Source organism: Ictidomys tridecemlineatus, chromosome 6, assembly GCF_052094955.1.
Source record: "Ictidomys tridecemlineatus isolate mIctTri1 chromosome 6, mIctTri1.hap1, whole genome shotgun sequence".
Lineage (NCBI taxonomy): Eukaryota > Metazoa > Chordata > Mammalia > Rodentia > Sciuridae > Ictidomys > Ictidomys tridecemlineatus.
Genome location: NC_135482.1, coordinates 173,077,068 through 173,091,520, shown reverse-complemented (window position 1 = coordinate 173,091,520; position 14,453 = coordinate 173,077,068). Strand labels below are relative to the sequence as shown.

At 38.4% G+C, this 14,453-nt stretch overlaps 1 protein-coding gene across 6 annotated transcripts in view; it reads left to right on the top strand.

Annotated features, from left to right (window-relative positions):
* Positions 1–10,863, top strand: part of Fry (FRY microtubule binding protein) — a 392,985-nt gene extending 382,122 nt beyond the window's left edge. For 5 of the 6 annotated variants that reach the window (XM_078016146.1, XM_021730283.3, XM_021730276.3 and 2 more), the window contains 3 exons: positions 1,626–1,736; positions 6,993–7,195; positions 7,796–10,863. In XM_078016146.1, the coding sequence (XP_077872272.1) occupies positions 1,626–1,736; positions 6,993–7,195; positions 7,796–8,054 (573 nt within the window). In that variant the 3' untranslated portion in view covers positions 8,055–10,863. Of the gene's footprint in view, positions 1–1,625; positions 1,737–6,992; positions 7,196–7,795 lie in introns of those variants that run through there. The other variant, XR_013423443.1, reaches the window with a different exon arrangement.
* The last annotated feature ends 3,590 nt before the right edge of the window (positions 10,864–14,453 follow it).

Sequence of the window (14,453 nt, the reverse complement as noted above, 5' to 3'; positions counted from 1 at the left end):
GATAAATTGAAATATGGCAGTTTTTATCAGTAGCATTTTGGGCTGCTCTTGCCCCAAAGTAGAAACCTACATTGCTATGAATTCTCATACTGTCGGTAGTATATTTTCAATAATAACTACCTTATTTGGTACTGATGAAAGTCAAGAGTTTTCATAGCTAGGTTTCACCCAAAATTGTGATGGGAACATTGTTTTTAAACAATACTATTTTATTTATTTGCGAGTTCCTGGCAGTTATCTTTCATTCTAGATTTTAAAAGATTTCCGTAAAAAGAAGTTTAAATGACCATAAAATAAAATGTTTTACTGAAACAAAGACCCGGTGTAGGTTAATTAGTGTGTGTAGCTACTTCTTTAAATTTAGGTGGGTTACTAATACTGAGAGATCAAATAAATCTAAGCAAAATTGGTTTTCCAATAGAAGCAGGAAAGGGATAGGAGGAGAAAGGAAACTTAATTCAGCAGGCTTAGCATGAATTTCAGTAACTTATAAATCAGGATCAAAAGTCTTTTCATAATAGAAGTAGAATATTCTTCCTAAAACCTAAATTCTTATAATTTCTCTCCTTAAACTGGTTTGGAGGAAAAATTTTAAGTCACCTCAAAGCTCTCAATTCTGAGCCGAGTGGTTTATAATCTATTAGTAAAAGAAAGGCTCTATTTGTCCTTCCTTAGCCCCATTTGAAAATCGAGCAGTGAACCATTTAGTTTAAACCACATATTTTAACCCATTTTCCCTGATGAACGCTAAACCACAAAATCCTGTTTAATGAAGGCTGTTCTTTTCCTTTTGCAGAATTCCATTCAGTCTAGGAACTAACCTATTCTTGAAATAAAACAGGCAAAGTGTAGATGATACAGCTCAAAGAATATTATGAACATTGGTGTTGGGATTACTTGTGATTTTTTTGTATCTAGTATACATATCAAAACATTAGAGGTTTCCATGGGGCTCAAGGGCCATTTTATATGACTGCTTTTAAATGTTCTCTGCACAGAAAGTTTTAAGGTATTTTCATAATTTATTTCTTAAGCCTTCTGGTCCCTTTTATACCTCTTTAATTAAGCAAACATTTATTGAGCTATGAGTAGAAGTCTCATACAGTACAGTACTTGAGAAGACTTGTGTAGCTTATCTTTACAGATGTTAGGATGAGTCTATACCCTAGATGACAGCTGGAACTATTACACAGAGCAATTTCCCAAGAAGGGATTCAATTTATAGATTTAACACCTATAACTACTTAATGTTTGCTTTTCAACTATACTTTTGATAAAAAGAAACTTTAAAAACTACTTATACCTTATAATAATTAACACAACCACTCAGCTATAATTTGTAGGTATTTAAGTGGCAAGGGAAATGTGGTGATTCACTCAGTCCTTTTATAGCTACTACAACTCTCTAGTTAGTCGTCTTCCATTGTATAGAATGTAATATTCAATATTATACTGTGAATTTCTCATTGATGTTTGTGAACTGGATTCTGTTTTCTGCTATTTGGTATAACAGCTAGTTATGTTTTGTAAATTTAAAAAATGTGTTCATCTCCACTGAGATTTCACTGGTTAATACAATAATGATCCTTAATAATTATTTCTTCCCATGCACATTCTCTCTTTAGCAACTGGAACTATGTCAGAGATTATATAAGCTACACTTCCAGCTGCTGTTGCTTTTTCAATCCTACTGTAAACTCATCGGCCAGGTGCATGAAGTGAGCTCCATGCCAGAGGTGAGTCCTCATGCTTCCCAGCCCTTCATCCCACCATGAAAACCATCACTTCGTGGTTTGCTCTCTGTCCCTCCTACCCTGTTTACACCTGTCCAAGTGATTTTATTTCCAGAGTTATTTTTGCACAAGCACAAGTTAGAAATAAATGCCCTGGGTTTGTTTCAGTTCTTATTTTTAAATGGGTTTTCAAAGCCAGACCAGGACTAAGATGAGAAAAAGGAAGACAGCCCCAAATTTAGGGGCAGGTGTCTTCCTACCTGTTAAACCCTAAATGCCTCATTTGAATGCCTCTGATCCTGGCCCTGGGTCTGGGTCTGGGCATCCTCTGAAAAGATTTCTCCTGTTGTGGTTTTTATTATTCACATTTAGCCTTTTATTATTTGCCCTGACCTGAGGCAATAAGGAAATATCTATAAGATATGATTGGTTTTTCTTCAATTTCCCTGTCCTGCTTAGCATCAGGATGCTTTCATGTTTTTAAATGTAAAAAGCAAAATAACTTAAACTTTCTACTTACATGCGAATCAAAGTAATCCTGAAAGTGAAAGTGAAGTAGTGGTGGTATGCACCCAGTGTCATGGAAACACATGATGAACGCCTAATTTGTCTAGATGCAACAAAGATGGAAATTGGAAGCTTTCTGGAAGAAATCACATTTGAGTGGAATCTTAAAAGATGAGGTGGAGTTATAGAGTTGAAATCCAGTAAGAACAAAAGCACAGGCATAAATATGGTAGCAGAAGAGAGAAAGGAACTACAAGCAGTTTAGTATTACTAGGATATAAAATACAAGCAAAAATAAGCTATGAAGTAAAGGAGGAGAGAGAGATAAGGGTGAGATTGTGGAAGATGCCACACCTGGAAGTATTTAGTATGATCTTTATAATGTGGAGAATGGATTTGATGACAAGTAGACTGAAGTCATGGAGACCAGTTGCAGTCTGCTTAAATAGCCTTAAAAATAAGATCCTGCCTATGCATAGTTGAATGTGGAGGATATTATGCTAAGTAAATAAGCCAGACACAAAAAGCACATTGCATTACCTTACATGTGGATTATGTGTGTTTTTAAAGGGCTCAAAAACGGGGCTGGGGTTGTGGCTCAATGGTAGAGCCCTCGCCTAGCACGTGTGAGGCCTGGGTTCAATCCTCAGCACCACATATAAATAAATAAGTAACATAAATGTATTGTATCCAACTACAACTAAAAAATAAATATTAAAAAAAATGCTCAAAAACACAGAGAAGGAAACAGTGGTTGTCATGGACAGGTCTAGAGTCCTAATGTACAACATGAGCCCTGAACTTAAAATTGAAGTATTCAAGGGATTTTTATTAACTAAGAGTTTAGCTGTTTTTGTCACACATGCTCTTGTGATGATGTCAGGGTGTATCCTTGTGTTATATATAACTAAAATGAATTTTAAAAAAGAAGAGCCAGTAAAAGAAAAATGGAAAAAAATGTATTATGTGGGAGAACACTTACTCTGGTATCCCAAATAAAATATCTAGTATGAAAAAAAATAAAAGTAACAGAGATGATAGATATTTTAATCTGCTTCACTATAGTAATCATTTTACTATCTATGTATGTCTCATTTTATGTAATCCTTATATATACATAAAGAAAATTATTTTTAAAAAAGCCACTGAGGGGCTAGGGTGTATATATATATATATATATATCAGTAGTAGAGCACTTGCCTAGCATACACAAGGCCCTGAGTTTTTAATCTCCAAAAACAAACATAACAATAGCAATTGGAGTTTCACTTTAGAGTAGCAAATGATGTTTTACATACCATCTGTATATATAGGTATGTATTTGTAATTATTTTAAATCTAATGCATTTTAAATGAATGTCTGCTCAGCTATTCTAAATATAGGTAAATTTTAAATACAATATATAAACTTAAAACTTTACATTGGTTTAAAATTAGGGAGGGGGTTGGGGATATGGCTCAGTTGGTAGAGTGCTTGCCTTGCATGCACAAGGCCCTGGTTTCAATCCCCAGCACCTCCAAAAATAAATAAATAAATTAGGAAGAGAAAAGCACTTTCATACTTAAAATTATAATAAAATCAAGATATTCTACCATCTTATTTTAAAAGATTGACTCAGGAAATTTTACACCTATGTCTAGGCATTTGTGTTTAATAGTCATCTGTGTGAACAGTCCATCAGGTCTTTGTCTTATACTTGTATAATGAGCAAACTGGGAAGTAAAAGGAAAGTTGAAGGTGTTGGATAACTTTCCAAAGGAAACATTATCATCAACTTGCATTACAAAGGAAAAAACCCTCACAGCTTGCGGTCAAATTGTAAAACAGTCTGTCTTCCATGGTATATTTTGAGGGCACTTAGAAGTGACATAGGTTCTCTTATGATTTACTTTTTAACACTGGCTATTTTGGTTCCACTTTGTGTTTTGTTTTTCGTGTTTTGAGATGGCATCTTGCTATGTTGTCCAGGCTGGCCTCAAATAATCCTCCTCCCTCTGCCTCCTAAGTAACTGGGAAGACAGGTGCATACCACTGTACCCATCTTGGTTTCAGTAATTTTGAGAGGAAAATATTTACCTCTGTAACATTAATACCAAGATTACTTTTTAAGGGCTGGGCATGTGGCTGAAGCGGTAGCACGCTCGCCTGGCATCTCAGCACCATATAAAAATAAATAAATAAATAAAGATGTTGTGTCACCAACAACTAAAAAATAAATATTAAAAAATTCTCTCTCTTTAAAAAAAAATTACTTTTAAGATTATTCCTCCTCCTCCTCCTCAAAATTACGTCTTCAGTCTTTTCCCATGGCACCAGAACAAGGTCCACGTTCACAATTACATTTATTGAATTCATATCTGCCAAACTATACTAAGTATTTTATATGTTATTTCATTTAATCTATAAAATGACCCTGTGAGGTATAGGTAATGTCTTCAGAGTCACAGATGAAGAAACTGAGGCACATAAACAGTCTATTTACTTGATTGTCTCTCCATACTATATGTATTAGTTATTTTTGTTATAACCAAATACCTGAAACAGGCTATTTGACAAAGAGAAAAAAAAGAAAATTTAGAACAATTTTGGACTCTAGAAGTCCACACAGCATGGCACAGTTTCTGGCAACATCAGATATGTATCACTATATGAATGTGTCTCTCTTCCTCTCCAGAAGGAATCAATCTTGGAGACTATCCTAATAACATAATCTAATCTCTTCCCATAAGCTCTATCTCTAGTACCCTAGTCAGATTAAATTTCTAACCTTATTAATGCTGATAACATAGACTTTGGGGATTAAACTCCTGTATGAGTTTGGGGAACAAACCATATTCAAACCATAGCATTCTACTCCTAGTCCTTATTCATTCCTGAAATTCTGCCCACCTGTAAAAATAGCATCATACAAATGATGCCAAGGTCTGCTACCTGCCTGGGCTGCATCTGCATCCCTTTGAACCATGGCTGCAGCCCTAGAGTGCTTTGCCAGCAAGCCCAACTTCCCAGCCAGCCTTGAAGCTCTTTGTTGAAACAATTCTGCCCTGAAAGATTTCTGAAATGCCCTCAAGGCATCTTTCCTAAGGTCCTGAGGCAACACACTTGGCTTCTTTTATCTGATCTAATCTCCTTGGCAAACAGCTGCTCTGTGGAACCCCCTTGGTGACATTCTTTTCTGCTCCCTTCCTGGCCAAGCCAAAAATTTTCCAAAACCTTTCCTGTCTGCTTTCCTTTTAATTGTAAATTCTTTCTTCAAGCATACCTTTGCTCTCTCACTTGACTATAAGCCAAAAACAGCCATACAGCAGCCTGAAGGCTTTGCTGCTTTGAAATCTCCTCTGCCAGATAACTTAGTCCATCACTTTTAAGTTCAGCCTTCCACAAAGTCTCAGGACTAGGACATGAGGAAGCCAAATTGTTTGCCACCATTTATCAGCAGTGGTCTTTACTCCAGTTCCCAAGAGAATCCTCATTTCCATCTGAACCTTCACCAGCATGGACTTTATTATTCTCCACATCTGAATTTGAATTCGGGTCTTCTGAGCCCTTATAGCATTCCAGGCTTGCTCTGACCTGCTTCTCCAAACTCTTCCAACCTCTTCCAGTTAACCAATTCCAAAGGCTCCTCCACATCTACAGGTATAGTAATAATGTCCCACTCCCAGTGTCAATTTTCTTTATAAAGAGAAAAGGTCTATGTAGCTCATAATTGGAGGCTGGAATCCAACAGCATGGCACAGGACTGGCCTCATCAGATTTTTTTTTTTTTTTTTTTTTTTTTTTTTTTTTAGATTTAGGTCACATCTTCTTTTTTTTTTTTTTTTATGTGGTGCTGAGGATCGAACCCAGTGCCTCACAAATGCCAGGCAAGTGCACTATCACCCGAGCCATATCCCCAGCCCCTCATCAGATCTTAATGAGAGCCCAAGTATATGCTTGTATCTGCATCTCTCCCTCTCATCTCAATCTTCTTAATTAGGAAGGCCCCACCCTAATGATTTAATCTAATCCTTTCCCTAACGCCCTACCTCTGGATATCATAGTCAGATTCTTCTACCCTCTTAAACCATTAACATAAGACTTTGGGGACTAAACTCCTGCATTAGTTCAGGGGGACAAATCATATCAAACCCCAGCATTATACAGTCATTCTCCTCCCTTTGTTTTACTTTCCACAGTTTGTGCTCATGGTCAACTGTGACCTGAAAATATCAGAAGGAAATTTCAGAAATAAATAATTCCTATGTTTTAAATAACCTTTGGTATGTTGTTATCATTGTTCCATTTTATTATTTTTAATTTCTTACTATGGTAATTGACAAATCAAACTTTATCACAGATATGTATTTGTAAGAAAATATAATATGTAGGGTTAAGTCATCTTTGAGGTGTTCTTCAGTATATTCCCCGCAGATAAAGGAGGACTACTATCCTTCAGAGTTGGCATTTGAACCCAGACCTTCCCTATTCATGTTTTTGTTGTGGATTCTACCTCCTCATTTATGCCCCTTCTAGTTAAATACAAAACATTTGAAATGAAGTCTCTCTTAAGGCAATAATCTCAGTCGTTATGTAAAGTTATGATGGTTATAACTGCCCCAATCCTTTACGTGTCCCATGTAGTACAGTGTCATCTGTCGATTTTACTTTGCCAAAATATCAAGCTTGTGCTAAACCAATTTTCTTTCATTTTGGAATGAAAAACCCAGCCTACACCCAAATACATGCTTGTTTGTTTTTGTTTTTAACAGCTACTAAATATGTCCAGGGAACTGAGTGACCTGAAAAGAAATCTGAAGGAGGCCACCGCAGCCATTGCTGCGGACCCTCTTTACACAGAGGGAGCCTGGTCTGAGCCAACCTTCATGTCCACTGAAGCAGCCATCCAGTCCATGCTGGAGTGCCTCAAGAACAACGAACTTGGCAAAGCTCTACGGCAAATCAGGGAATGCAGGTCATTCTACCGTTTCTTTTAGAGATGGTTAAAGGAAATGAACACCTAATGGGGACTTTGTTATGGTTGGGGACAAACAACATAGAAAGAATTTCTATGTATTTCTCCTGTCTTATTTCTTACTTGCAATGCTGGTTTTCAGACCTTACACAGAAAACACTGATGTTGATTCTGATCATTTGTAGTTCCTAAAATACATTTCAAAGTATATTCTTATGTAATATAGAACTATAATTTTAGTCTGAATGTACTTTTGAGTTTTTACATCCTACATTTTTAAATCGTCTTCACATTCACTGGAATGAGAATGCCATAACAAATGAAAGATTTTTAAGAGTATCAGATTCCACTCTGGTATTTTTAAACTTTTGATATTTTTTAAATATCAAAAACATTATCCTAAAACTTAGTATAGTGATATTTGCACAATTGATGGAGTTGTAAACAGTGTAGCTGGGTGACTTTCATGGTATGAGAACATCTCAACTTCTAAAGTAAAGCTTCTAAGTAACATTTTTATACTAATGAAGACTCATAACTTCCCAACTTTGTAACCAACCAATAATGTCTCTAATCTGTGCTGTTCTTTCTTGACTGCAGAAGTCTGTGGCCCAACGACATCTTTGGAAGCAGTTCTGATGATGAGGTCCAGACACTACTGAATATCTATTTCCGTCACCAGACTCTGGGACAGACGGGTACATATGCACTGGTGGGATCAAACCAGAGCCTGACTGAAATTTGCACCAAACTGATGGAGCTGAACATGGAGATCCGGGACATGATTCGCAGGGCCCAGAGTTACCGAGTCCTCACTACTTTTCTCCCAGACTCCAGTGTTTCTGGCACTAGTCTCTGACAGGAGCCTCCCGTCCCCCATGGTTTCCAAGCTGGCGGTGCTGCCATGCTGGGGCGACGTCATTCAGTGTCTTCTCAGCCTTCACAAGGCTTGGACAGACTGTTCTCCCTCTTGTTACATGTAGGACTTTTTCTAAAGAGGATGGCAGAACTGCCAATATGTAGCAATACCATAAGAACCAAGGGAGCATAGGACATCTTGAGACAGACTCCACCTGTCATATGCTGTGTGGCACAAATGTGTTTTCCTTTTACTGAGCAAACGCAACTCACTACTGAAGAAGTGACTTCCATTGCATACCAAAGCCGACGACACTGAACAATACCTTTCTAGAAGCAGTTTTAGATTGGCAAAAGTGCAATGTTTCCTCATTTAAAGAGATTTATATTCTGAAACTTGTACATTCGTTTCCTTTCTTTTTCCTTTGACCCCCCCCTCCTCACCCCCACCTCCCCCCCCCTTTTTTTTTTTTTTGGTGGGCTGAGAAAGGGACAGGCAGAATGAAGCTGGCCACTGAAAAATTGTAAGATGGTCAAAAGCCGACAGCCTGTGTATCTGAAAAGGGAATTGTAAATGGACTACAATTTGATGTACACTGTTATTTGAATACAATTACTGTATCTAAAAGAAGCTGCTATGAAGTACCTTTTTTTTGTTGTTGTTGCTAGGCTACTGTTTCTGAAGGCCCTGGATCTTTTTGCACCAGAAATGATCCAGATACTCTTTTTAAGGATCTTGGCTGCTTTTTACTAGAAGGTCGCTTTTATGAGCATATTTATATTACAGAAGGATGAGTGTTAATTTTAATTAACTTTGTCATTTTGTAGAGAAAAATTATCACATTATGAATTCCAAGTCTTTCACTTGTCACGCATGCATATTTTAATATCCATTTGGATAGCTGGAAGTAGAATCATAAAAGTAAAATATGAGTTGTCATTTTGTTTCTTAAGAATGTCATATTTTATTTATAATATACATGTAATGGGCCATTCTTAAGTTTTCTCCTTAAACTTAATGCTGTCAAGTGTTAGATGTGTGCATGTGACTTTGTTGCACATCAAAACATATTCAAAGTTTATCTATGTAACTTATTCACTCTGTAAATACATTTAAAGATTTTGTGATGTAATCTTGATTGATATTCTGTTCAGACATTTCTTTAGACTAAAAAGACAAAAATACATGTTGACCTTGGATTTTATTTCTGGTTAATGAAAATATTTGCCTTTGATATACATTAATAGTTTTGCAGGTGGGCTGCTACAGTGACAACTCCAAGGGACACAATTTACATTTAGTATGTAAATAGCACCCATTGGGATTGTGTAGCAAAGGCCCTTGAAGCCAGAGATAAACAGAATGTCTCTGGAAATGGGCACTAAAAAAGTCTTCCAACCAGTTTTCTCTGTAATCAAAGAGAAAAATCAGAAAAGAACAAAGGCATGTAATTGTCCATAACCCATCATTTAAGGCTGACATCCTTAAAATTATAGAACAGATTTTATAATGAGTAGTAAATACTAGACTTTTTGTACTATCACTGACACCCCACTAGAAAAACAGGGATAGACACAGAGCAATCTAATGAATACTGTCTTTCTCCTCGAAAACTAACAACTTGCTTTAATGACATACAACTACTGAATCATTAATAGTAATTTTGTAGAAGTATCCTGAAGGAGGGAGTCTGACCCAAGTTTTTGTTGTTGTTACCATTGATAAAATTATTAATATGTTTAAGAACTTTCTGGATGGCTGTAAACATTCTTTTGATGTTATTTTTTTCAACTGAAAGATAACTTGTTGTGATTTGTAGAACAAACAACTGAATCATGATCACTCTGAAAAATACCTCATAAAATTCAGGTTTCTGTGGGTAATGATAGCCACCTGTCAGTTTTGTTGGAAGCCACAGTACAAAGAACTGACTGGTCGTGACAGTTTGCCACCACGCCCTCTTCTTATCCAGCAAAGAACTACCACAATGGTTTACTCTGTTCAAAAGGATGTCAACAGTACATTGTAATCTGACATATTAGACTGCAGTCAAAAGAAAAAGTCAAGTTTGTCGTTTTTTATTTTTGAAAAGATATATGTTAATGTGAATTGGGTTTCCTCTGCTTTTCCTCTATTTCTTCATTGTCTCCCCCTTGAATGGAGGTGGGAAGAATTGTGTAGGAAAGGAACCCCACCCCAGTTGAGCCCAGCAGTAGTTTTAGATCTTCCAATCAGATCTCCTGGGCTAACATGCCCCACTTCACTTACTGAAGCACTAATTTTCACTACCTTCCTCAAGGCTACAGAGGTTGAGGTGCCAAAGGAGAGGGTAGATACCTAACTGATGCTTTAGTGATAAAATGCCTCCTCGTTGCTCATTAGAGCCAGATACTTTTTACCCATTGGCATGATAAAGTAATCAAGGTAAGCCTTCTCTAATAGACATAACTTGATTAAAATTATACTCTCTAAATATGGTGATTTCAAAAAAGCAACAAAAATTTTAGAGGCATCTGTGTTTTACTTCCACCCACAGGTGAGAATGTTAAGAAAATGTGTTGAATCAGCTGTAAAATAAAGATGCTTTTAACTGTTAGCATCATACATATGTGCACATACAGATTTTAATGCATCTGGTTCCAAGTTCTAACAAACATTGACCTTTTCAGTGGATTCTAGAAAGAGGGTACTGCTATTTATATCAATAGCTTACACCTGCTTCCAGTTCACTGCCCAAACATAAAATTAGTGTCCCCCAGTGAATTTTATGGTTTGTTAATGTGTCTCAATAAAGCTGGTTTTTAAAGTATTTAATGCATTTACTTTGGATCAATTAATATTTGAGTATATATCAGATACAGATATTTATGGCATGCTTGCTCTGGGGTAGCATCGGTAGAAGAGACTGCATTTATCCAAACAGATATGGCCCTCTTCCGAGGAAGTTCATACTCTATTGAGGGAAGATATGCTTGGCCGTCTATGTGAGGTGTGATAAGTGCCATGAAAAACTATAGAACAGGGACACATAGTAACCAAGGTGTGGTGCTATTTTAGGAAGGCTGCTAGAGAAACCCTTTCTAAGAAGGTGATACCTGAGCAGAGATCTGAATGAAGGATACAAAATGAACAACCAGGGGAAAAAGCATCCCAACAGGAATCACAAGTCCAAAGATCATAGCAGGAGCAGGATCACTTGGTTGAAGTCAGAAGCCAGCAGCTGGAGTGAAGAAGAGAGTTCAGAGAAGACTCTGTGGGCCATGAGAAGGACACAGTCCCTTTCTGGGTGATGTGGAAATCCATGGATGTCTGGGGTCGCAGCAGTGACATGTTTTGACCTATGTTTTAATAGAATCCTTCTGTTTGGGATGATGAAAAACTTGAGTCAGTAATCATTATGGTTTAGATATGAAATGTTCCCTGAAAAGCTCATGTTAGGCAATGCAGGAATGTTCAGAGGTAAAATAAGAGATTGATGGGTGGTAATGGTAGGCAGGTAGGACATAGGTGGAGAACAGAGGTCACTGGAGAAATGCTCTTGGAGATTTTGTCCCTGGCTCCTGGTTCGGTTGTTCCTGCCCCTCCCTCCCCCCCATCCCCCACCTCTAGTTAACAGCCTCCCTGTGCTGATCAGCTTTCCTCCACCACACTCTTTCACTGGGATATTCTGCCTTGTCTCAGATCCAAAGGAATAGAGTCAGGCAACCATGAACAAAGACTCTGAAACCATAAGCCCAAAATAAACTTATCTCTTCTAAGGTTTTTTTTTTTTTTTTTTTTTTTTTGTGTGTGTGTGTGTGTGTGTTGGGGAGGGTATGGGGATTGAACTCAGTCACTCAACCACTGAGCCACATTCCCAGCCCTATTTTGTATCTTATTTAGAAATAGGATCTCATTGATTTGCTTACCATCTCACTTCTCCTGAGGCTGGCTTTGAACTTGTGATCCTCCTGCCTCAGCCTCCCAAACCACTGGGATTATAGGCATGCACCACTGTGCCTGGACTCCTCAATTGTTCTTGTATTTTGATCATGGCAACAAAAAGCTGAGTAACACGGTAGTTACTTACCTTGTGGATATACTTACTGCAGCTGAATCGTGTACTTTAAAATGATAAATTTCATGTATATATTTGGCGACAGTAAAATTAATTCTTTTTAAGAAGGCTCACTTGAGCTGTTACATGAAGAATAGATTGAGGTAGGGCAGAAGTGAAAGTTAGAAGGCAACTGCAACAGTGTAGCCAACAGGGGTGCTGGCCTGGGCAGGGAAGTTGCCATGGGGCTGATTAGGAGAGGACATATTAAGGAAACGTTTCAGAGGTAAAGCTGATGGAATTCACTGATGACACAGAGAATTCAAAAGACTTCAGAGATTCACCCAGCAACTGAAAAGAATGAATTTGCCACTTACAGAGATGAGGAAGTGCACATTGGAATGTAGAAATCAAGACATGTTAACTTTAAGGTGGTAAGTAAATGGGTTGATTTGTGAGTCTATTGTGGGAAGAAGCCTGGGCCAAGGACACAGATGATATTTACAATCCTTGGGAGAAAAATAGGATGCTTATTTGTCTTGGTCAGTTGGAACAGGAATATCTCTTATAAGAATCAGTATACACAGGGCTGGGCTTGTGGCTCAGCAGTAATCGCCTAGCATGTTCAAGGCTCTGGGTTCAATCCTCAGCACCACATAAAAATAAATAAAAATATTGTGTCCAAGTACAACTAAAAAATAAATATTAAAAAAGGAAAACAAACAAAAAAAGAATCAGTGTACAGTAGGTGTGGTGGCACATGCCTGTAATCCCAGAGACTCAGGAGGCTGAGGCAGGAGGATCCCAAGTTCAAAATCAGCCTCAGCAACTTAGCTAGTCCCTAGACAACTCAACAAGTCCCTGTCTCTAAATAAACTATTAATAAGGGCTGGGGATGTAGTTCAAATGGTTAAGCACCCCTGTTTTCAATCCCACTTATTAAAAAAAAAAAAAAAAGAGTGTAGGCAATGGGTTTGAATCCTTAGTTGTATATGAGATCAGCCCATGGAGAACTTGGGAACACTCAGGCCCCACTCCAGACTGACTTAATAGGCACAGGCTGTACTCAATACCCAATGCTGTTTAAAGTTCCCCAGGTGCTGGTCCTCAAACTTAAGAGTCTCCACAGGATGCTTGTCAAAAGTGCAGCTTCTAAGAATCACAGCCTTTGGGACAGGAGTCCCCTGTGTTTCTCCTTTGCTAACAAAGCAATGAACCATCTTTTTCCTTTTTCTCAAAACCATGTCCTCCTTATTGGATTGGCATCTGGGACCAGGACGGAGCTTTTGGCAACAAACTTGGGAACCCAGGTGGGACCCAACAGCAGCCCCTTCTAGCTTTCTTGGGCAGACCTGGCTCTCCAAAGAACCCTGCTTCCATGCTGAGAATTCATGGTGCTGGCCAATTGTTGAGAGCCAACTACAGTAGAGTTAGGAGACGGGAGAGTCTGCCTCAGGTGGAATCAGAGGTGCTGTTCCTGGGTGTAAAGGGAGGGACTGAGGGAGTCCCAGCAGCTGCAGAAGCTCCTTTTGCTTTAGAGGAACTCCCATCTTCTCTCCCTGAACAACACAGGTTGCTCCATCGTGATCCACTTTGAGAAAAAGGAAACTGAACTTTGGAAAGTCGCGACAACTTTGGCCATTAGCATGATCGCTGCCCTATGTATGCCTTGTCCAGTCATCTGCCATCTGCCATCTGCCACTGTGGACCTCTGGACTGATCTAATGCTGAATGCCCTTAACTTTCCACATCTCCACTTGATAGAGAACAAGGACTTCGGGTTACTCCCAACTTCACCCCCCTTCAGCAGGAGTAGCTTGGAGAGGTTGTCACCCACTTTCCACAGAAATGGAAGCTAGAAATTGACATGGGGAATCCTAACAGGCTTCACTTGATGCTTTGACTATATCCCTGTGGCTTTGAAACTTACATGTTTTTTTCCTTTACCCAACCTCCTTCTCCTTGACCTCCTCCCTAATCTTCTTTTCCCTAACTTTTTCCCTGATTTTCTCTGACCTTCTTTTCCCTAATCTTCTCATCCCAGTCCTTCTTTTCCCTGATCTCTCCTCCCTAATCACCTCTATAAAAGCCCCCTGTTCCTGCTGACTGGCAGAATCACAGCCTTTAGGACAGGAGTCCCGTTTTTCTCCTTTGCTAGCAGGAGGAATTTTTTTAAAAGTGCAGATTCTCTAAGGTGGAGTCCTCTATAGATCAATTTGGTAAACCCATAGTCCCCCAAATTGGCATTTTAATAACCAGCAACTTCAAAAGATCCTGAACTGTAGAATAGCAACATGTTCTTTTTTCTCCAGCACAGCTACAGTCATTTTTCCATGTAGGGTACTTCTACAGTCATCTTCCCG